Consider the following 23,031-nt stretch of genomic DNA (forward strand, 5'->3'; position numbering starts at 1 on the left):
AAGGACACAGGGGACTAAGTTCATGTTTCGTGGTGAGCGAGGTGCTTTGAGCTGTGTGGCGACTAGACATTGCTCATGCTTTCCCCCTTTACTGAAGTTTATTCCAGTGGCCGGCAGGTAGGTAGCCAGGGGCGAGCCGCCCAGAGTAAGGCTAAGGGCAGCCGTAAAGAAACCACGAAGGGACATGGGAAGGAGGAGGAGGAGAAAGGCGGGGGAAGGGGTCACCTGTTCAGGCGTGTGTTCAGGTGCCACAGGCTCCCCGGTGACTAGTGTCCATGTGGAGGGGGCCCTCACAGGAGTGGAGGCAGTGCGGCTGCAGCCTCCGGACCCCCACGGGGGCAGGGGCAGCCCCAGCTGTGACGTCGTCCCCTCCTCCGGCCATGGCTACTCCTCTTCAGTGTTCGGCCTCTTCAAGGTTGGCCCCCAAGAGCAAGAAGTTCTGGAGAGGAGGCAAACAGGACACACAAGAAAGCTCACTTTGTGAGCAGCGTAGGAGAGGGGCTTCCCGAAAGGGGAGCCCCCACTGGGTCTAGAGGCACGTTCTCACTTGAACCGAAACACCGGGTCAAGTGCAAAGGCCATGCCTTTAGGTCTTGGAGGTTTTTAGAAACACTGTCCCGGGGCGCCTGGGTGGCTCAGTCGGTTAGGCATCTGGCTTCGGCTCAGGTCATGATCTCGCGTCCGTGAGTTCTAGCCCCGCGTCGGGCTCTGGGCTGACAGCTCAGAGCCTGGAGCCTGTTTCCGATTCTGTGTCTCCCTCTCTCTGACCCTCCCCCGTTCATGCTCTGTCTCTCTCTGTCTCATAAATAAATAAACATTAAAAAAAATTAAAAAAAAACAAAAAACAAAAAACACTGTCCCTCTCAGCTGCCTGCCCCCCGGGAATTTATTTGCATTTCCCGATCTGCTGAGTTCTGGAAGACACGCATGAATGTCACTGTCCATCCCCCAGAAGTTTTTTCTCCCAGGAGAACAATGTGCCTCTGGGTGCTGCCTCAGTTTACTCCCCTCGCATAATTAATTTATAAGGATGTAGTCTAGAATTACCTTGGAGTAAGAACATGCTATGAACACTGAAGACATGGGTGTCTCTGGAGTTATAAACTGTCATTGTCCCTGTCCCTGCCCCTGACGTGCTTCTTGCGCTAAAAGGCCTGGTCAGTTTTTCTCCGGGAACATCCCTTGCTGCTGTGGGAGGGAAGGCTGGCTGGTGGCCCAGTGGGGACTCTCACACCACCAAGGAGGTTCTGGCTCATCAACCCGGAAGTGGTGCGTCTAATCTGACCCCTGTGCACGCTTTCCTCCTGCCACACATGGGTATAGGGCCCTCCACATTGTTGATGTGCAGTTAAGGTGTTTGAACTGAATTACTGGGAACTGAGCCTTTCTGCACGAAGCCAAGATTCCACATAATCCAAACCTGCATCTGCACTCCAAAATTTAAAACAAAAATATTTGTTCCTATAAACATTAGGTCCAGGATGTAAGTGGGAATCAGGGGCTCCTCCTAATATCTACCTGCCCCGAAAGCAGCCCTCCCAGGAGGCCTTAGGGCTCCCCACCCAGACCCCACGTCTCACTGACCTTGTGGACGTGGAGCTCCAAACTGTTGAGGTAGGTGTCCCTTGGCAGAGGCAGAGGGAAGCCCTCCTCAAGCTTTGCTGGAAGATAAACAGCAGAGAGACACGGGTTGGACGGAGAAGGCTGAGGACGTGTGGGGACACAGCTCACTGCATTGGCCGCTGGCCGGTGACAGGGCGGGCTGCTTTGAAATGCGGTAGGCTGCTGGATTCGGGGCCGGTTTTCTGTGGGGAGCGGGGCATGTAGATGAAAATGCCCGGCAAATGCGGCTTCCTCAGGAGGGGACAGATGTGGACAGCCTCCACCAGCCAGAGCGGCCCGGGATGGGACATGCTGTACTTATAACCAGGGACTCGTCCCCGAGGACCATCATCTCCGCCGCTCTCTCTTTTCCAGGATGACTTCCTGCTCTAACCTCTTGGTGGTAAAAGGCAGGTGGTGAGGCCAGGTGGAGAAGGCCGTGGCGTAGAAGGAGGCCTGCTGGTTCTCCGGCAGCTACTGGGCCAAGCGCTGCTTCCATCAAGGTCAAGGTCACCGAGCAAGTCAGTCACCCACCCTGGCCCAGAACCCCGGGGTGCCAACTCCAGACGTTCTCCAGGTGCTGCCTGGAATGCCCCTCCTCCCTTGGCCCAACTCCCTGAGCTTTGGGACTCAACTTGACCCTCACCTCCTGGAAGCCCGGACCGACCTCTAAGTCATGTTCAATGCCTCCTCCTAGCTCCCACAGCACCCTGTGCTTCCTCTGTCAAGGCATTTGTCACGCAGGTTGTCACTGCCCGTTACACGTCTGCCTTCCCAACAAAGCGTGCGCTCCGTGAGCGCGGGGTCCCGGAAGAAGAGGGGCTCAGCCTGGTAAGCGGCAGGCCGACTGATCCCTGACTCCTACAGAAAGGGTAGAATTCAACGTTTGCACGGTAGCAGCTAGGCTTACCGTTGAGAGAGGGGTACAGGGTGTGCAGCGCGTAGTAATTGAGGATGGCTTCCATCAGATCCACCTGGCGGGGGGGGGGGTGCGCAGAGCAAAGGGAACAAACAAGGTGTGAATGAAAACGAGTCCGAGGGAAGGACATCTGCCTGGCCCCCGCCTCCAGAAACACCGCCATGCCACCCCACTCCCAAAGCAGGTTGGCTGCCGATGAACAAACAGCTCCTTACTCCCGATCTCCTAAACCCCACTCTCTGACCTTCCTTCGCCATCAGGACGTACGGGCTCATCTTATGGCAACCCCGGACCTGAACTGCCGTCGGGATATTTCGTGGTTCTTACTCCACTCTGTGCAAACACTTTAAACTTCTGCTGCAGAAGTTTTAATGTGTTTGGTGATAGAGCGCCGCCCCAGATCCCCCTGAAAGAGTTAGCTAACCTATGCTGGACGCCCCAGATTTCCTGGCAAAAGTTCTCAACTCTGAAGCCCATCAGCTCTAAGGGCTTTGGGTAAGGTGTTGTGGACCCGGGCTCCTATTATCATGATATCACGACACTGAATATATACCGAGAGCTTACTCTGTGTGAGGCACTTTGTCAAAGGGCCTTACTAAATTCATTGCCCCATGTCACGTGATAGCTCCCGTTCGAAGTAGCTGGGGTGGGTATCAGTATTCCCATATTACGGTCAGGGAAACTGAGGCCCAGAAAGGTTAAGTCATTTTCCCCACGTCATGCAGTAACCCAGCGGTACATCTGGTACCAGCGCCCAGATCTATCTTCCTTCAACGCTCTTGATGTCCACGTCCTGTTGCCTCCGTTGGCCCTCAGGCAACGCCCTTCTTGGAGGATTAACTTTTAGACACGGCATCCGTTTCCACGATGCGTCTTCTGTGGCCTCCCCCGCCCCGCCCCGCGCCGAATCCCTGCTCGGAGAACACACAGAAGAGGTGCCGGGGAAAACAACTCACGTTGAAGTAACGGATGTTGGAGTGTTTCAGTTCCAATTTCAGCTTACTGCGTGGAGAAAGAGAGGCACGGGTCACCGCGAGCCGTGACCGCTACTTCCTCGCCGGTACCCGAGGGGAGCACCCAGTGCCCACGGGCAAGGCCGTTTCCCCGGGGCCTGGGCACCCCAGCGTTTCTCTGCAGTGTGGCGCATTTAAGGCCTTCAAGCATGCCCGGTGATTTAAGAAGCGATGTTGTTAAAAATAAGGCTGGCAGAGCATCTGCAACAACTTACATAAATTGTGACGATACAAACACTGACTGGAACAAGCGGGATACAAAAAGTAATGCTCTGCTCGTCCGATTATGTAAAACGGCACAAAAAACGGAAGGAAGCGGGAAACTAGTACTACGTGGCAGGGTTAGGCGGGGATTCGGGGTGGTTTTCTTTTACACCTTTGCAATTTGCAACTTTTTCTTGCCGTGAGCATGCGTTATTTGCATGATAATTATGCAAACAACTATCATTGTTCTTGTCTGGGAACAGACAATATTGTTCCGGGGACCGGGGACCTCAGTTGCTGTCGCTGTAGCAGCCAACCCCCCCCCCCCCCCCCCCCCCCCCCCCGGCTTTCCCCATGAACCTCCTGGCTGCTGGCCGGGCTCTCTTGTTCAGGGATTCTAACTACCCTGGGCTGATCTCTGCTTTCTTCTCATAGGGCAGAATCGTTCTGCTAATTCCTTGATGAAACCACTGTGTGAGGTCCTCTTACGTCCCCCCTCATTTTGTCGTCTCTCCACAGCCCAAGCCCTTGGCTGTCCGCTCGGATACTGCGACCCCACCCCCCCACCCCACCCCAAGCCAGGTTTATGCATAAACTCAAATTCTGGGACCTCTGCACGGCCCACATGTTCACCATGGGCTTCTCTGTTTAAAGGCCTCTAAAGGAGATGTTCATCTTAATGGGGTCAGTGCACTTTATCAGCCAACACGCATCTAGCCCCGAAGCCAGGAATCAGTTCCTCTGATGCACCTGCTGCACCTGCTCCCCAGCAGGCAGCAGCACCCAGAGCCAGTGACACACGGGACACAGGTGAGGGCTCCAGACGGAGGACACCGCCAGGGGAAGCGCCAGCCCTCGCTGGGGATATACTCCCTCCCGCCCAAAGCCTGCACCCCCTCCCCCCCACTGGCCCCCTGGTTAGGTAAGGACTTGCCTACTGTCTGGGTGTCTGGGCAGGGGAGCAGCAAATCTGCATCCCAAGTCTCCCTTTCTCCTGTGCAGGTTACTGATAGTTTTTCTCAATCTTTTATACAAAGTCCCTGCAGAGCCCCGCGCCTTCCAGTTAGATTACGGTTCCTAAGTTATCCCTTTGCGGAAGTCCGGCTCCTCCACTGACGCCTGAGAGGGGACAGGGAAGCATGACTTTCATGCATGCCATGTCAACATGCCTTTCCAAAGGGGCACCCGGATTACAGGATAGGCCAGCCCCCGTGGAGATCTCTGTTTCCAAGGGTCAATGCCAGTCCTATCAGCGAACAGACTAGATGCTCTAGTCACTGCCGGGTTCTCCCCATCCTGCCCTATTTCCTCCCCTCATCCTACGGCCTCTTACCTGCCCGTGGTCACCGAACCAACGATCCTGCCGGAGCTCACACTGATGGTGGCGGAGATGTTGGTTGTCTAGAAAACCAAAGGGGGGTAACTCAGACTCTCAGCCCATGTAGAAGTCCGGTTGGCTCCCAGTCCAGGAGAAAATGCTTCAGAAATAGAAGCCACGGCGGGATGTGGAACATGTAGGTGAAAAGGAGCGACCCGAGGATTGTGGGCTGGGGATGCAGAATGTTGGTGGCTCTCCAGCCGATTTTAAGAAAGGTGAGCTGGGGTTTTAGAGGTCTTAATGGAAGCATCAAGAAGGGGAAATAAGCCGGAGCTAAAGACACAGAACATTCGAATAGGGAGACCGTCCACCGACAAGTATGACTGGGCTTTGAAGCAGGCTACTAAGAGAAGTTCAGAGAGTCCCTGAGCCCTAGGGACATTTAAAGATCCCACCAGCCCACCCCGGGACCTGGTCCGTCGAGGGGTGGGGTTGAACCAGGCGACATCTAGGGTGGTTCGCTATTCTGGATTTATGTCTCTTGCCAAATTTGGGGAATTCCCAGCCATTATTACTTTGAGACTCTGAAGACATGAAGGTGAGATCTTTTGTCGGAGTCCCACGGGGCCCTGAGGCTCGCTCGGATACTGCGCCCCCCCCCCCCCCCACCCCCAGCCAGGTTTATGCATAAACTCAAATTCTGGGACCTCTGCACGGCCCACATGTTCACCATGGGCTTCTCTGTTTAAAGGCCTCTAAAGGAGATGTTCATCTTAATGGGGTCAGTGCACTTTATCAGCCAACACGCATCTAGCCCCGAAGCCAGGAATCAGTTCCTCTGATGCACCTGCTGCACCTGCTCCCCAGCAGTCTGCGGGTTCGGACTGGCTCATTTCTATCGTCCTATCTTTTAATTCACTCCTTTTCTCTGTTCCACTGACACACCCCGGCAGGGGTGTTGAGCATGTTGGTATAGCCTTAAGTGAGTTATGGATTGTCTAGAAGTTTTCTGTCTTACGAGGCTGTCCTGTTTTTGGTCCTTTGGCTAGAGACAGGAGGATGTTGTTGGGGCTCTTTTTTGCTTGTGCCTGGGAGTGTTTCCACCTTGCCCCAAATTGAACTCTGTAGGGCAAAAAGAAAACCCAGGGCACTCATCATCATGCCGTTCCTTAGATCCTGAGGCCCCTGGCCCATCCACCTTTTTCTCTCTGCCTTTCAGAGTTTTCTTGTTTATTTTATATGTAACGTGTGAGGTTTTTGGTTGTACTCAGCAGGAGTGGGGGAAATGGACATCTATCTAGCCCATCTTCCCAGAAGCAGAAGTGTTTTGCCCCTTTTGAAATTGGATTGTCATTTAAATTTTTTTTAATGTTTATTCATTTTTGAGAGAGAGAGATAGAGGGAGGGGGTGGAGAATGAGCGGGGGAGGGGCAGAGAGAGAGGGAGACACAGAATCCGAAGCAGGCTCCAGGCTCTGAGCTGTCAGCACAGAGCTCGACATGGGGCTCGAACTCACGAACCGTGAGATCATGACCTGAGCCAAAGTTGGACGCTTAACCGACTGAGCCAACCAGGCGTCCCTGGCTTGTCGTTTTTATGACTGACTTGTAAGAGTTCTTTATATATTCTGGAAGCACATCCCTTCCCGTATATATGCTTTGCAAACATTTTCTCTCTTTCTGTGGGTTTTCTCACTTTTTTGAATTATGCCCTTTGAAGCACAGAAGTTTTTAATTTTGGTGACGTCCAATTTACCCATTTTTTAATTTTGTTGTTCATGCTTTTGATTTGCATCTCAGAAGTCTTTGCCTAACCCAAGGTCAAGAAGATTTAACACTGTGTTTTTTTTCTGAGAGTTTTGTAGTTTTAGCTCCCACCTTTGGGTTTGGGGTCCACTTTTAGTCAATTTTTTGTGTAGGTATAAGGAAGAGGTCTGGTTTCATTTTGCATGTGGATATCCAGTTGTCCCAGCACCATTTCTTCTTCTTTTTTTTTTTTTTTCCAACGTTTATTTATTTTTGGGACAGAGAGACAGAGCATGAACGGGGGAGGGGCAGAGAGAGAGGGAGACACAGAATCGGAAACAGGCTCCGGGCTCTGAGCCATCAGCCCAGAGCCCGACGCGGGGCTCGAACTCACGGACCGCGAGATCGTGACCTGGCTGAAGTCGGACGCTTAACCGACTGCGCCACCCAGGCGCCCCTAGCACCATTTCTTAAAAGCTTCTTCTTGGGGCACCTGGGTGGCTCAGTCGGTTAAGCGTCCAACTCTTGATTTCGGCTCAGGTCGTGATCTCATGGTTCATGAGATCGAGCCCGGTGTTGGGGAGACTGCTTGGGATTCTCTCTCTCTCCTGCTCTCTCTGCCCCTTCCCCACTAGTACGTGTTCTCTCTCTCAAAATAAGTAAACTTAAAAAAAATCTTATTCTTCCTCCACTGAATTGCCTTGGTCCCCTTGTTGAAAATCATTTGGCTGTAAATATGGTGATGTATTTCTGGATTCCTAATTCTATTCCGTTGATCTGTATGTCTCTCTTTGCACCAGCACCACACTATCTTGATTACTGTAGCCTTCTAGTAAGTTCTGAAATAGGGACGTAGGAGCTCTACAGCTTGTTTTTCTTTTTCAGGATTGTTTTGGCTATTCTAGGCCCCTGGAGTCTGCATATGAATTTTAGGATCAGCTGGTCAAAAAAAGCCAGCTGGGATTTTGATAGGGATTGTGTTGAACGTGTAGCTCAGTTTGGAGAGTATTGCCGTCGTAAGACTTCTTTACATTTTATACCTTCTTTAAAAAGGTAATTTGATGATTGTTATTTATACTAATTTCAGAAGGGTTGTGCTTTAAATCAAACACGTTTTTATAGCAAATGTAAGAGTGCGCAAGCTAAAATTGTCCAGCGTAGCTGGAGGGAATGACTTTTAAGCTTTCTCGCAATTGTGACAGTGTATGATGTGATTAAGTATGCCCTTGGGAAGCCTGAAATGCAAGGTCCCCTCACGCCGCTGGCAAGAAGCAGCCTCCAGCGTCTATGAACTGTGCAGTCTCCCGGTCCTTCAGAGGAGGGAGAGGCTCACACCGTGGCAGGTGGAACCCCTTGCTCCTCTGGGGAGCTGGGATCAGACTTACCACCCTGAGTTCGAAGAGTAGCTTGCGCTCAGAGGAGGTGGGCAGGAGAGCGAAGGCCTGGATGGCTATCACTGGACTGAGGGTCACATTTCCAGGGGTGAACATCAGGAACGGGGCCGATTCGGGAGACGTCTCAAGCTCTAGCTCCGTATTGGGGTACAACCTGGCCAGCTGGAGAAAAGAGGGCAGAGACTCAGGGGAGGGCGGGAGACAGACAGAAGGAGCCCGAGCTGTATCAGGGAAGGGCAGGTGGGCAGATCCCCAAAGTCCAAAACTTCCAAGGGCCTTTGACCAGCGGTGGAAATATGACAGGAGGGCGGGCATTGTGTTTTCCAGAACTCTTTCCAATAGACAGGTGTTGTCTAATAAAGCGAGAGACACCCCCAGTGGGCACGCTCCGGTAACAGGGATGGTCGCCATACTGCTGCCTATGCGGGCCAGCTTGTGTTGACTACAGTGTAAGTTTGGGGCTGGGGTTGAATTGCCTGGGTCAAGAGAGGGGGCACCGATTGTTCTCCCCTCGGCTTCCGCCACTTTTCGGCTACACTTCACATAACCGTCAAACAAATATCAATTAGTGGCCTAGCCCCACATTATGAGCCGGCCCGATGTGCCCTCCCCCCTTGTGCCCCAGAAAGACCTTATACATTTGCGCTGGTTCGGTGCTATCATCTCCCATGTGAGCCTCCCAGCGACCCGGCGGGTCAGGTATTATTATCGTCCCCGTTTGACAGATGAGGAAACTGAGGCCCGACAAGACGGAGTTCCAGAGTTGGAGAGTTCCAGAGATGGAGAACAGCAGACCCGGGGTTCAAACACAGGCAATCAATCCCGAATCCAGATCCTGAGACTTTATGCCACAAGGGGTCAGAGAATGATGGGACTTGTGCATGCAAAAATTAATAGCTTTTATCTTTACCCACCGTTCTAATAGGTAAGCTGTTTGGAGGAAGTGTGGACACAGCTCGTGGCCATGCCAGTACAATCTCCACATCTGGTCTAGGTCGAGGGGTTGCCTTATACTCCCAGATTAGTGTTCACGGGTCTTACCTGAGGAATAACGGCCCGGAATGAGTTGGTGTGGAGGCAGATTGGAGAGTCCTGGGGAATCTGCAGTAGAAGAAGCACGAGGCTACATGAGATGCAGGACGCGATGTGGACTTGGAGGTCAGACAGCTTGGGTTCAAATACCGCTCCTGCCAGTTTTTTGGCGGACTACTTTCCGGCACCCCTTGCTAGGTCCTGTGCCTGGAAAATGGGGATGATCCTAACAGCACCCGCCGAGCAGAGCGTGCGAGGGTTGAATGAGACCGTGTGTGGGCAGAGCGCTAAGCGCCTGGAGACTCAGTAATCTCTTAACAAAAGTCGGTCTTTGTTGTTTATAGTTTCTCAGGATGCTCCCCTCAAGGGCCAGTGAGGTCTCGTAACCAGCGCGACCTGGATTTAATCTACTGCCAGAGATGGCTGGCCCCCCAACCTCCCTCATGGTGCCGTCCTCTACCGGCCCCAATGACTTGCTGATTTTCCGGCTTGGCGAACGCTGCCTGCACCTGCACGCAGCCCACCTTCCTGGATCTCTCCTCCCTCACGATCCCCTCTTTCCGTGGGCTGCTCGTATGGCACTCATCATAGTGCTTGGCTGTGGGGGTGCGAGGCTCAGACTTCAGGGGGTCCACTTCCAGGAGGGCAGGTGGCTGGCAGCATCCTGCTGTCTCATTCAGGCCCCACACCGTTCGTGCTGGGGCCACACTCTCCCAGACAGCCCTCAGCCCCCGGCGGAGAACAGCCAGGGTGTATATAGATCTGGAGAATTTGGTGGTCACAGGCGGGATTAAGACAATGAGCCAGACGGGGGGGGGGGGGGGGGGGGGAGGCACCTGGGTGGGTGAGTCGGTCACGCCTCCGACTTGGCTCGGGTCACGATCTCACGGTTTGTGGGCTTGGGGGCCCTCCAGCACTCCTACCCAGCGCGCCCGCCTGCCCCCTCCTCCACGGTGTCGGTGTCGGGACTGCATCTCCCGCTGAGGGCTCTCCCTTCCTACTCCCCCTTCCTCTCCCCTTTATCCTTCACGGGCGCTGCCCCTCATCCCTCTCTCCCACGTCCACTGCCACTTGGAGGACCGGACAGGTCACCGCAGAGTCTGGCTTACGTTCGAAAGCACTACCGACAGTAGCTTATCTGTATCGTGGGTCAGACACCGCGCTCTTTACAGATCCCTGGGGAAGAGGCAGCTCTGGGATCCACATGCACAGACGGAAACTGAGGCACAGCCTGGATTTGAACCCACACGGCGGGTTTCAGATGGCACGTTCTTTCCCTGAACACCGCTAACCTTGGTCTACCGTCCTGCCTGACGCTCTCTCCTGGGACCCCCAGGCTCCTCCTTCTCCTACTCACGTGCTGGTTTTGGATGGTGAAATTCATGCGCCCAGCCTGGTGGTAAACCCGGCTGGCTGTGTTGAAGACATACTCGGAGACGGCAAAGTAGAGCGGGTGGTCCTGCTTCTCAGATAGCCTGATGGGAGGAGCATCGAAGGGGGCTGGGGAGCGCCAGTTTCGGCCAAAGAATTCACCCTGGAGACAGAGGGACACATCACCCACCTAAGGTTCCTACCAGACAGGGTGCCCGGCAGAGGCATCCAAAGCCTGCCTAGGGAAGTCTCCTGCGCCCTGGGTGGTGGTTCCTCTCCAGAATGTGGGCCTGGGGTCCTGACAGTGTCCTTCTGGCCCCACAATATTTAGACCCCGACAACCGTCCCAAATCTCCCTGTCATCGAGCCGGGTGGGGAGGTACGTGCCGTGTTCTCCCAGGCTCAGGATGGGGCACATGGAAAGCATGTGGGAAGCATGGAGTCTGGAGATTAACTGTATCCGTTTGAACCCTGGCCTGCCACTTGCTAGCTCTGGGACTTTGGGTGAGTCCCCAGCTTCCTTGTGCCTCGACCGCTTCATTTGTCGAATTAGGATGGGGCCAATGGTTTCTAGGTGGCATAAATTTTAAATAAGTCAATATTCGTACAAATACTCAGCATCTGGCACATAGTAAATGTTCGTAAATATGGTTCGTAAATACGACTGGAGGAGGCTGGCGCTCTAGGGCCTGGCTCAACCCCCCGGGGAATCCTGCAGGAGACTGGAATCAAGAGAAGGTATATTAGTTTCCTGTTGCTGCTGTGGACACTGGCCAAGGATGGGGACTTATAGGCAGATGGACTAGAGAAGGAGGAGAGGAGCCGACTCTGGGAGGTAGAACTGATTTTCTGCTAGTCCTGAGCTCTAAAGTCCCATCTCCACAGCAACTTACCTTGAAGGGTGTGTCTATGACTTGAGAAGTCACTTGGGGAGCTCCTACTAAGCTGTAGTCAATGCCGGCAACCTGGTCAATCATGGCGATAACTGTGGAACAGGAAAGAGACAGTGTTATGGATAGGGTAGTCAGACACAGTTGTGTGCGTTGTGCACTGCACAGTTTCAGGGCTCTCCTTTCGCATGGACTTTTGCCTTTGGAGAATGGAAATGGGGCTGGGGCCGATCCATGGTACCTTCGGTCACAAAGAGAGTGCTGTGTGCATCCGTTCACTCGTTCATTCAATGTTTACTGAGCATGTGCCATGTGCCAAGTGTAATGCAAGAGGCTGATGAAACAGCTGAGCGAGAGAGCCCAAATCCCTGTCCTTTGACAGTCCAGGGTGGGGAGGAAGATAGGGAAAGACAATCGAATGCTCGAGCAAATAAATGTAAAAGTGCAACTCTGTTAGGTAGCGTAGGTCCCTTGGATGGTATCAGCCGTATAATAGAGGGTGAAATAGGGGGTTGCAGCTTGATTTGGACAGGGAGTCAGAGGAGGGGTTGCTTGGGCTCTGATCTGAAGGAGGAGTGGGTGTTGACTCAGCGAAAGGGGGGTGGAAGTGGGGCAGGACGTTCCTGGCAGAGGGAACGATATGTGCAAGGATCTTGTAGCAGTACAGAGCGTATTAGAGGCACGTAGGGTGTATCAGAGGAGTCGGCGATGTTCGAGGCATATCGGGACTGTGTGGCCTTGTCACTCGAAGCTGGGCTCAGTGTCCTGAGAGTCAGAGGAATCTTTGCTAGGTCCCAAGAAGACGGGGAGACCCGACCTGATTGTAAAAGGTCCCTGTGGCCGCCAGAGGGGCAGGGCTGGGTGGACCCCCGGCCCTACGCGGGGACTTCAGAGCATCCCTGTTTCGTTAAAGCAGCCAGGGCAGAGCCGACCCGTGATTCTCCCATGCGTTTGTCATTCTCTGCCCACCTCGTGCTCCCGGCAGGTTTCTGAGTCACTACCCTTACTCTCCTGAGTCCCCCACCTCCGGAAGAGACCCCCAAGAGAGGGGGTTACCCTGTATCCAACTCTAGAGGTCCTTAGTGGGGAAAGTTCTCCCGGGGCTCTTGGGAAATGATGGTGATGGCTCCAGGGGTACCAGGTGTCCTGGCATCTGATGGCACCCAGAGAAGGGAGGGGGCCTCCAAACCTGGCAGCGTCCGGAGATAGGGCTCCAGGTGAGAGGCTGTTGACTTCCGGACCATTTCGCAGATCTGTCCAAAGTGCGTGAGAAAGTCAGGTGAGTCCCCCTCTACCCTCTGTCTCCTTGGCCCTGCCCTTCCCCCCACCACCCTCCAGGAAACCTGGGCTATCTCCCCACCCTGTAGGTAGGTGTGTGAGGCGGGGGAGGAGCGTGTCGAAAGGGAGAAGAGGCCGCTACCTTCATCAGCACGCAACACTCGGTCACTGTGCCATTTGGGCCGGGCCACACACGGGGGCCCAGCTTAAGTTCCTAGACTTTTCTGGAACCCACGTTAAGAGTGGATGGTGGCCAAGTCTGGCCCCGGGGTCTGCTCTTGTCATGGTCCTCAGTTCAATGTCTTGGCAGCTGAGGGGCAAGAAGTGTAGTACGTAGACGCGCTTATTAGAGAGCGAGGGGTAAAGCAGAAGAGCCGTTAGGTGCAGGAGGCCGCTCTTGAACCAGAGGCTCCAATCCCTCCTTCCTCAGCCCCTTGGCTTCCTCTTCTTGCTCTGCCTCCCGGCTACCTGGGAATAAGGGATCCTACGGAGCAAGGTGCCTGGTCTGCAGGCAGTACTGATGAAGGCCACCAGAGGGCCCCAAAGCAAAGCCAGAAGGAGAGTCCTGAGACCAGTTCCTCAGGGGCCACCAGCCTGCTCCCAACGTCCAGAATTCCGGCTTGCACGATCCCAGAAGTCCCTAGGCTTCCGATTTCCCAACTTCTGCTATTCCTACACCACCTCTCTGACTTGGCCTTTCTCACCTCTTCATTTACTTAATGTTCACTTTGCATCAAGGGGCCTTTCAAGAATCACATACACGTAATAAAAAATACAGAAATTTTATAGCACTTGTCAGCGAAAAGCTGGCCTCCCTTGGCATACACACGATATAACTGGGCAAAGAGAATACAAGGGATTGAAAAAAAAAGCCAGGCTGGATACGGCTGCCTCGTTGGATAATGCTCCTTTTGTTTTGTTTTGTTTTGTTTTGTTTTGTTTTGTTTTGTGAGAAGCGTTCAGGATACGTTGACCCCAAACGGAGACTTCCCCTTTGATGAAAGAGGGAGAGGACTGCAAAGGGGATCACTCGTTCATGCCATCATTCTGCATGATGCAATACCGAGGCTCCACAATCACTTAAAATCAACATTTTGTTTGGGGGAAGTTTCCCCACTTTGGGAACCACTGTTTTGTGCAAACTCCAAGCCAGCTTGCATCAGGTGGGCCTGACCTGGCCTCTCCCGGAGCACAAGGAAAGGGCAGCGCCACCCAGGAAGCTGGCCCTGCTGGGGCCTGACCTCGCCCACCCCAAGCCCCTGGGTCAGAGGTCCTCTCTGTCTTCATATCTCTATCTGCACCCTCAGTCCTGTGGGAGCCGCAGCCAGGGCTCCCATCCCGGGAAACTGACCAGTCCTTGGGCTCAGCCTCTCCGACACCTGCCCCATTCCCCACTGGACGCAGGGTATCCAGATTTTTCTGGCCCATGTTTCCTGTATTAGCTGGGCAGAGACCACAACTTGCCTCTGACCTCAGCCTGCTGCACAGGGCTCCTGGGGCATACATGGCAATGAAAATAGCCTCGTGTCAGTTACTCTGCCCTTCCTCTGTATGAGGCACTCGTCAGTGCCTGTGTGCATGATGTCATACGGTCCTCCCACCAGCTTTTCAGTGTAGACACTATGATGATTTCTGTTTTATAAATAAGAATCCCAAGTCTCAGGGGCGCCTGAGTGGCTCAGTTGGTTAGGTGACTGACTTCGGCTTGGGTCATGATCTCACAACTCATGAGGTCGAGCGCCGCATCGGGCTCTGTGCTGACACCCCGGAGCCTGGAGACTGCTTCGGATTCTGTGTCTCCCTTTCTCTCTGCCCCTCCCCCACTCACACACACTTTCTTTCCTTCTCTCTCTCAAAAATAAATGAAACATTGGGGCGCCTGGGTGGCGCAGTCGGTTGAGCGTCCGACTTCAGCCAGGTCACGATCTCGCGGTCCGTGAGTTCGAGCTCCGCGTCAGGCTCTGGGCTGATGGCTCGGAGCCTGGAGCCTGTTTCCGATTCTGTGTCTCCCTCTCTCTCTGCCCCTCCCCCGTTCATGCTCTGTCTCTCTCTGTCCCAAAAATAAATAAACGTTGAAAAAAAAATGAAAAAAAAAATAAATGAAACATTAAAAAATTAAAAAAAAATCCCAGGGCTCAGAGAGGGTGAGCCCGTTAACCACAGCATCCCAGTCAGACAAGTTGCAGAGCTGGGATTTAGACCCCAGAGGTCTGACTGCAGGACTCATGTGGTCAAGAGCAAAGATTCCGGGAGGTGAAATGCAGTTGAGAAATGAGTCTCCAACAGTAATGCTGGTGAGTGCTCTGAGCACAGCTTGTGTGCCAGGAGCGCTAAGTGGTTATCGAATCAAATCCTTACCAGCCCCTTTCAAGGTAGGGCTCATTGTCCCAATTTTACAAATGAGTACAGTGAGGTTCCAGGGGGGTCCTTCAGTGTGCCCAAAGACACACACCAGGTAAGCGGAAGAGGCACTCCCAAGAAGAGGCACGCTTTGCCTCCAAGGCTTTTTCCGGAGGTGAGAGGTACTGAAGATCAGCCCCACTATGATTTTCAATATGGTGCATTTGGGGTGGGGGGAGGGTGAGCCATATTTAAGAATATTTAAGAATGAGTCATATTTAAGTGTCACCTTAAATATGGTGAAAAGGATATCCTAGATTTTCTCCTAAAAAGTTTTGGATTTGGTTTGGCATTCATTTAAATCCTTAGAACACCTGGACTTGATTTTTGTGTATGGTGTGAGGGAAGGATCCGACCAAAGTCACTCGTCCGTATGTCCGTAATATTATCTACAACTAGATATCAAACGCTCTGCCAGCTACAAATGCTAATTTAGCGTACGTGGTCCCACAAACTTAGGAAAGCCTTGAAGTTTGCTTTTGCACCATAAATGAAGAAAGTTTTACTAAGCACATTCAAATGACAGCATACTTAAGAGACAAGGCTCTTTCCAAATATCAAATATGTACCTATGTACGTGCCAAACCGTCCTTGTATTAATCACAAATCTACTTATCCTTTTGCTTACCTTTTGTTCTAAGATGTTTTTGAAATTGTTTTCAATTCTTTTATGGAAGAGGTTCAGGATCCAGCTGGAAAAAAAGAGGAAAGAAGTCAGGATCCACTTTGTGTGATTAACTAGGACTCCAAAAAGGAGGGCCATTCGCGGATCTGATCTTCCCCCACGTTGTCCCAAGAAGGGACCCAGCCAGATGAGGAACTCACATGTACTCTTAGTGGGAACGTAAATTGGTGCAACCTTTCTGGAGAAAGTATGGAGGATCCTCAACAAATTAAAAATGGAACTACCATATGACCCAACAATCCCACCTCTGGGTACTTATCTGAAGAAACCGAAAACGCTAACTTGAAAAGTTATCGGCACCTCTGTATTAACTACAGTATTATTTATAATAGCCAAGATATAAAAACAACCTAAACGTTCATGAAAGGATGAATGAATAAAGAAAATGTGGTACACACACACACACACACACACACACACACACACAGAGGAATATTAGTCAACCATAAAAAAGAAGGATGTCTTACGATTTGCAACAACATGGCTGGTCCTTGAGGATATTACGCTAAGTGAAATAAGTCAGACAGAGAAAGACAAATACCATACGATCTCCCTTATGCGTGGAATCTAAAAAAACCCCACAACAATCAAGCTCATAGCTACGGAGAACACATTGGTGGTTGCGGGGGCAGGGGGCAAAATGGGCGGAAGAGGTCAAAAGGGACAAACGTCCGTTACAAAACCAATAAGTCATGGGGCTATGATGTACAACGTGGTGACTATAGATAATAATGCTCTATTGCATATTTGAAATTTGCTAAGAGTAGGTCTTAAAAGTTCTCATCACAATAAAAATATGTGCAACCCTGTGTGGTGACAGATGTTAACGAGACTCACTGTGGCGATCATTTCACAATCTATACAAGTATCGGGTCACTGTGTCGTACGCCTGGAACTACTATAACGTCATGTGTGAATTATACCTCAAGAAAAGAAAAAGAAAGCAGGGTAAGGTCCATTCTTTATACCCTACAAAATCCACTGAACAACTTACCTGGCAGTTTAGCAAGTAGTTATTTATTTAACAAACATTTACTGAGCTCCTCTGATGGGCCAAGCACTGAGTTAGGTGTTGAGGGGCCACTGGTGAATAACCTCCTGGGCTCATGCTGTGAGTCTAACCCACTTCAGGTAAAGCTGCTCTCAGAGAAACCCTCCCCACCCCAGGTAGCACTCGGTGGGAATTGTGCCCCCAAACAGACATCCCACACTGTGTGCTCTCCTGGGGTGAGGGTAAGAGGTTGTGGGAAATGAGTGAACTGAGTCCGTGGAATCATGTCTGGTAACATTTTTTCTCCCATAGATTTTTCTTTGCCATTCAATGCTGGCTGATTGAGTGATGTGTATTATGAATGTAGGTATATTATAAATTCATGCAGTAAAATCGGACACAAGTATTCCCTGGGATTCTGCAGAAAGCATCTTGAACTTTCCAGGGTTCTGTCCCCTGAGCGAGCCCCAGGACTCATAGCCTGGGTGAATGTTGGCCCCCCTGGGTGGATCTGAATGATGCTGGCTGTAGAGAGCACGGCTGGAGTCCCTGACAGCTGTGGGTGGGGTGTTGCTTCCAGAAAAGCCCACCCCCTCTGACACCTCTGAGGACACCTCCAACTCTGAGTAGAAGCATAACAGATTGAAGCAGTAGGAAACTTTCCTTGGATCACAGACTTCATAAAGTCATCCTGGCCCCATTCCTCCTCTTGTTGCCCAGATTCGGTCCAACTCCTAAATCTGTCACGTGCCCTTTCCCCCACGTCCACTGCCATCACCTGCCTGGGACATTATCGTCTCTCACCCGGACAACTGCCTCTCTCCTCTCTGGTCTCCCTCCACTCACTCTGCCCAGCTCTAATCTCCTAGGGAGCGATCTTCTAAAAAAAGCCAATCTGATCATATCACTGCCTTTCTTAAAATCCTTCAATGGCTCCCCACTGCCTGACGTTGGGACAAAGACTAGAGTCTGGCTCCCGCCTATTCCTTTCGCTCTTTCTAATTAAGCACCAGCCCTTCAGGTACACTGGCCTCCACTCCCTTCCTGGGAAGTACAGACTTTTCATGCCTCAGGATCTTTGCACATGTTTCTTCCTCCACCGGAGAAGATTCCCCCCTCCTCCTCTTCTGCTAAGAATCAAGGCTCGTTTCAGATATCCTTTCCGTGAAGAATCTGTCTCTGCCCAAATGCTAGGTAAATCCTCTATATTCACAGCATCTGGACTCTCTCCTTATAAGCGTGTTATCACAACTATGTTGAAAGCAATTCAATAGATATTAATATACTTTACGTCTTCTTCCCCCCACTGGAATACGAATTACACCAAGGTGGGGACCCTGTGGGTTGTGTATCATCTCGTATTCCTAGCATTGAGCTCAGGATCTGGCAAATAATAGGGGATCAATAAATATTTGTTGAATGAACAATTAAGTAGTTACCAACTCCCCACTTGGGTCAAGACCATGGGTGATCATACTGCTGTGTCCCTATCAGTGGCACCCACCCATGCAGCTATCACCACCATAACAAACTAGCTAAAATATTTCTCTGGCCGCCACTGTGTTCATCTCCATTGTGTGTGTGTGTGTGTGTGTGTGTGTGTGTGTGTAAACTACACAGAATGTCATGGCTTTGCTCCTGAGAAATGGGGTATTATGCCCACCCAGTTAAAACAATACAGTAGTGGGGCACCCGGGTGGCTCAGTCGGTTAAGTGTCCAACTTTGGATCAGGTCATGATCTCCCGGTTCGTGGGTTCGAGCCCCGCATCGGGCTTTGTGCTGACAGCTCGGAGCCTGGCGCCTGCTTCAGATTCTGTCTCCCCCTCTCTCCGCCCTCCCCCTGCTTGCGCTCTGTCTCTTTCTCTCTCTCTCTCAAAAATAAATAAACGTAAAAAAATTAAAATTAAATAAATAAAACAATACAGTGGTTTGAAGCCATCCAGGCTCAACTAAAAGTTTCCTTTTCCAAATGGCAGCCTTAAGTTCAAAGCCCCTCGTATTTGTGCAGAAAACATTTGTCAGTAGAGTAAATGCACAGTTAACGGTCTCTGGGCTTCCTGAAATATAAATGCCCCTGCAGCTGACAGGATTAAAGGACCCCATGTTTCTGTTGACATTTTTTTCCCCAACGTGGTCACCCAGAGAATTCATGTCTAGCAAAGAGGTGATTGGCTATTCATTCTGTTTGCCACCGCCCCCTTGCCAGTTCCCTTCTGCTCTCCTCTGTGTCCTGGGGGCTGGCCTCTGGAGATTCATCCCTCAGGCTCTCCTGCTGTCTGGCTGATGAGGGGGCGCAGGCAGGAATGAGCGAGGGGTTGGGGTATTTACACCCAAGTGTGTTCCTTCTGTGCCACAGGGACAGGGTGTGTGAGTATACCTGCCCCAGGGCCCCTTCTCCAAGGTTCCAGCTCTTTCTAGGCTCTGGCAACACCCTTCCCTCCCCTTTCACCTTCACCCCTAGGGGTGGTAACAGCGCCCTACTGTCGTCGGTCTCCAGGAGTTTCAACACCCCTTGTTGAACACCCCTGAGCCCTGTCCACACTCCAGTTAAGATTCTCTTCATCAGATTCTTATCAATTAGGCCCTGAGTCCTGCCAGGATCTGGGCGATGCAGTGACAACCCCAGCAGAGGGAAGGCAGTCATCTGGGGACTGGCATTATTCATTCGATGTTCACTGAGCATCTCCTCCGGGCAAGTCACTTTGGAATCCTGGGTTGCCGTTAAAGGCCCTCTTGCCCAGGTGCCGGCAGACTCCTTCTTAAAGGGCCAGATAGTGCACGTTTTTGGCATCGCGGGCCACACGGTCTCTGTTGCAACGACTCAACTCTGCCCTTGTAGCGCTAAAGCAGTTGTAGACGACATGGGAGTGAGTGTGGCTGTGTGCCCATGGCTTTATTTACAAAAACACGAGGCAGACTGGATCGGCCTGCAGGTTCACTGACCTCTGATCTTGACGAACCTTAAATCTTCCTCTTATGCCCCACTGGGAGCATCCCTGGGTGGGCCGGATGTCGAGGCGTCTCCGAGAATCTCCAGCAAGCATGTGGAGTCTCTTACCTTAGAGATCCAGAAATGTCGACGCTGACGTGCCCAATGGAGTTGCTGCAGTGGGCCACAGAGGCAGTGGGTCGTCCGGACTGGTCCTTGCCCAAGTTCAGAGAAACCGAGATGGAAATGCCATCCACACGCACGTCGAAAGTACCATCGAGGGTGCTGATTGGGAGAAATGGGAAGCAAATGTATGATCAGTCCCCTGTAGGAAGAGGAGCCAATAGAATGCAGACCAGTCCCCAGTTCCCCACTAACTAGCTGTGTATCCTAACTGAGCCTCTACTCTGTCATGAGCTAAAACAGCCAGCGTTTATTGAACATCTGCTGTGTGCCAGGCAGGCACACTGCTAAATGCCTTGCATCTGCTCTGTTATTAAATCCACAACTGCATCTATGAGATGGGTTAATATTGACCCCATTCTACAGATGATAAAATAGAGGCTTCAGGATAGTCGGATCTGGGTCCTTCCTAGACGGGTTGTTTAAGAACCCAGAAATGGAAGCCCAGAGTGGGAGGGCCTGCCCTTGCCCAAATCTCACCCAAATCCACTCACATGAAAGCCTTTTTCACCTTCCAGTTCCCGCTGACAGACACGTAGTTATTGGTCAAGGAGGCTGTGATCCCCTGCGTTGGGCGTAGTCTCAAATCCGAGTTCCTGAGCTCGAAGCGATGGATCTTCAGTCTGGAGAAGGAAGGCAGACTATCAAACCCAGAAAAGCCAGGTGCCCATTAGTCCTCCACATGAGGCTCTCGGCTCTAGGGTTGTTAGTGATTCGCTGTTTTTATGAATTTCTGGCTGCCTCACTGTCCTCTACTTGGCTCTTCGGTTCTTCTAACACCTTGGAGAAAGTTCCCTATGTTAGATTCCCTCCATCGAAGTTCCTCGTGTGGATTCTGCTCTTTTGGCTGGTCCGTGATGGATACAGTCACCCTACCTGGTACATACCCCCTCCCTGTGGCCATTTGAGTTTGCAGCTCTTGTCAGATCAACACTCATTAGTTCACTCGACCAACATGCATTGAGACCCTGTTCTGTGAGACCCGGTTCTAGGCACAGAGGACACAGAGATTCACAGCTCAGCCCTTGCCCTTGAAGAACTCCCAGTTGGTGGCAGATCTGGATGTGTTAACAAACTAAAAAGTAGCCCACTGCGAAAACCAGATGCAAGGGATACTGTAGGCTGTGGGAAGGGCTATTGACCTTGAAGTGGCATGGCCTGATCCATCATCTGGGCAATCAGGAGAGAACCTGGGGGTCTCTGGCAGAACAAAAATCTAGGGGTAGTTTCTATAGGACTGACCTCGCGGGGCTCGTAAATGGTTTCTTTTTTTTTTTTAATTTTTTTTTTCAACGTTTTTTATTTGTTTTTGGGACAGAGAGAGACAGAGCATGAATGGGGGAGGGGCAGAGAGAGAGGGAGACACAGAATCGGAAACAGGCTCCAGGCTCCGAGCCATCAGCCCAGAGCCTGACGCGGGGCTTGAACTCACGGACCGCGAGATCGTGACCTGGCTGAAGTCGGACGCTTAACCGACTGCGCCACCCAGGCGCCCCTCGTAAATGGTTTCTAAGGCTCTCCTTCCCATCCTGATGATTCAAGAAACATATAGAACCTTCCAGAAGCCCCACAAGAGCTGGCCGTGATCCTTTTGCCTTTAACCCAAGTGAAGATTCCATGTTTATTTCCTCCCACCCCGTGAACCTAGGCCCCCATTCTTCCTCCTCCGCTGCCCCTGCAGTGGAGAATGGAGACCTCACCTGTAAAACTCATAGCTCACGCTTTTAATCCAACCGACTTTGAAGCTTCCTGAGAAATCAGGCAACTTGACCGTGGACAGCTCCTTCTTCAGGGTGGCTATTCCATAGCGGTGGGCTGAGGGGAAATGGGGGGAGTCAGCTCATTCCCTGGGAGGCAGCCAAGCGTAGCAGTCGGATGCCTGGGCTTTGAAATCACACGGCCTGGGATTGAATGTAGGACTTGTCATTTACTATTGGTGTGCCCCCAAGCAAGCCCCTTGAATTCCTTGAGACTCGCTTCCCCCCACCCGTACAATGGTAATAACAATGATACCACCCTACGCCTGAGAATGAAATTAGATCGTGAATTCCAAGTGCCAGGTAAGTGGCAATTGTTATCTGTTCATTCAACAAGGTCGTGGAAGCAATGATACGATACCGTGGGAGCTTTTGAGGAATGAGTTACTGCAGTGCAGTCAGACCTTCGGGTTTTTCACCATCGCCTGGACCCTGTGTTACCCATGCAGATTCCCAGGCCTCGCTTCCGTCGGTAGTAGGCGGATCTTCGGAATCCGTATTTTACCGTGCGCCCCAGCAATTCCAGGACAGTCCGCTGGCCCCCTGGGGAAAATGCCGGTCTAGCCCCACCCTTAGCCTCCGCTATTCAAGATGAGGAAACTGAAGCCCAGAGAGTGACATACCCAGGGTTTCTAAGACCCCTTCTCCTGGTTGCGGCACCACTCTGGTGGGCAACAGCCGCACCAGGGGGATGGCCGACCCCCTTACCGTATTCCAGGCCTTTTCTGGTGATTCTGGCCACGAACCCAGGATTAGACGCCCCTTCTGCAGACGCAGAGACCTCCGCCAGCAGCAACAGGGCCAACACCACACAGGACGGCCTGGCCATCATCCAGTTTTCAGCAGCGTCCTGGGCAGAGGTTGGTCAGGCTCTCTCCGTAGGAGCCTCCCTTATTGAAGGTGACAGCAGAACTGAGGTGCTTATAAAGCCAGGGGCCAGAGGAGGAACTGAGCCAGCTGGAAGAGAAGACGGGGAAAGTTCAAGGCTTTGGGGCAGTCCAGTTTTTAGCAACTTGAGACGGGGAGAAAGTCGCCTGTGGAATCGTTTGAGGTTTATTTCTGGCCTAAGGGTAGCGGAAGTGGGACCACAACCCCCACCCTCTTCCTCTTCTAAGCTCTCCTGCCCGGTGCTGTCAGAGGAGCCTTCCTGCCACACCTCTCTCGTGATGAACACCTCCATTCATTCTCCGTTATTTACAGACTGAAATGTCAACACCCCGTTGTTTGGCTCTGGCGCGCCTCTCCAACTAGACCTTCCGCTGCCTTAGCCCGCCAGGCCTGTGCTCTGGCTCCACGGGCCCCCCGCGTTCTCCCCGCTG

General features: G+C 52.0%; 1 protein-coding gene across 1 annotated transcript; it reads right to left on the reverse strand.

Moving 5' to 3' along the window:
* Positions 1-76: 76 nt before the first annotated feature.
* LOC115510111 (lipopolysaccharide-binding protein-like) lies at positions 77-22,589 on the reverse strand. The gene is made up of 15 exons (XM_030309613.1): positions 22,421-22,589; positions 21,656-21,770; positions 20,450-20,578; positions 19,902-20,057; positions 15,795-15,858; positions 12,678-12,741; positions 11,492-11,583; positions 10,585-10,761; positions 9,237-9,296; positions 8,187-8,357; positions 5,072-5,139; positions 3,478-3,523; positions 2,513-2,576; positions 1,585-1,661; positions 77-439 (listed from the first exon to the last, which is right to left on the reverse strand). Exons 1-15 carry the CDS (start codon positions 22,542-22,544, stop codon positions 395-397), a joined length of 1,452 nt encoding a protein of 483 aa, XP_030165473.1. The 5' UTR covers positions 22,545-22,589; the 3' UTR covers positions 77-394.
* Positions 22,590-23,031: the final 442 nt, after the last annotated feature.

Source organism: Lynx canadensis, chromosome A3 (genome assembly GCF_007474595.2).
Source record: "Lynx canadensis isolate LIC74 chromosome A3, mLynCan4.pri.v2, whole genome shotgun sequence".
NCBI classification, from domain to species: domain Eukaryota; kingdom Metazoa; phylum Chordata; class Mammalia; order Carnivora; family Felidae; genus Lynx; species Lynx canadensis.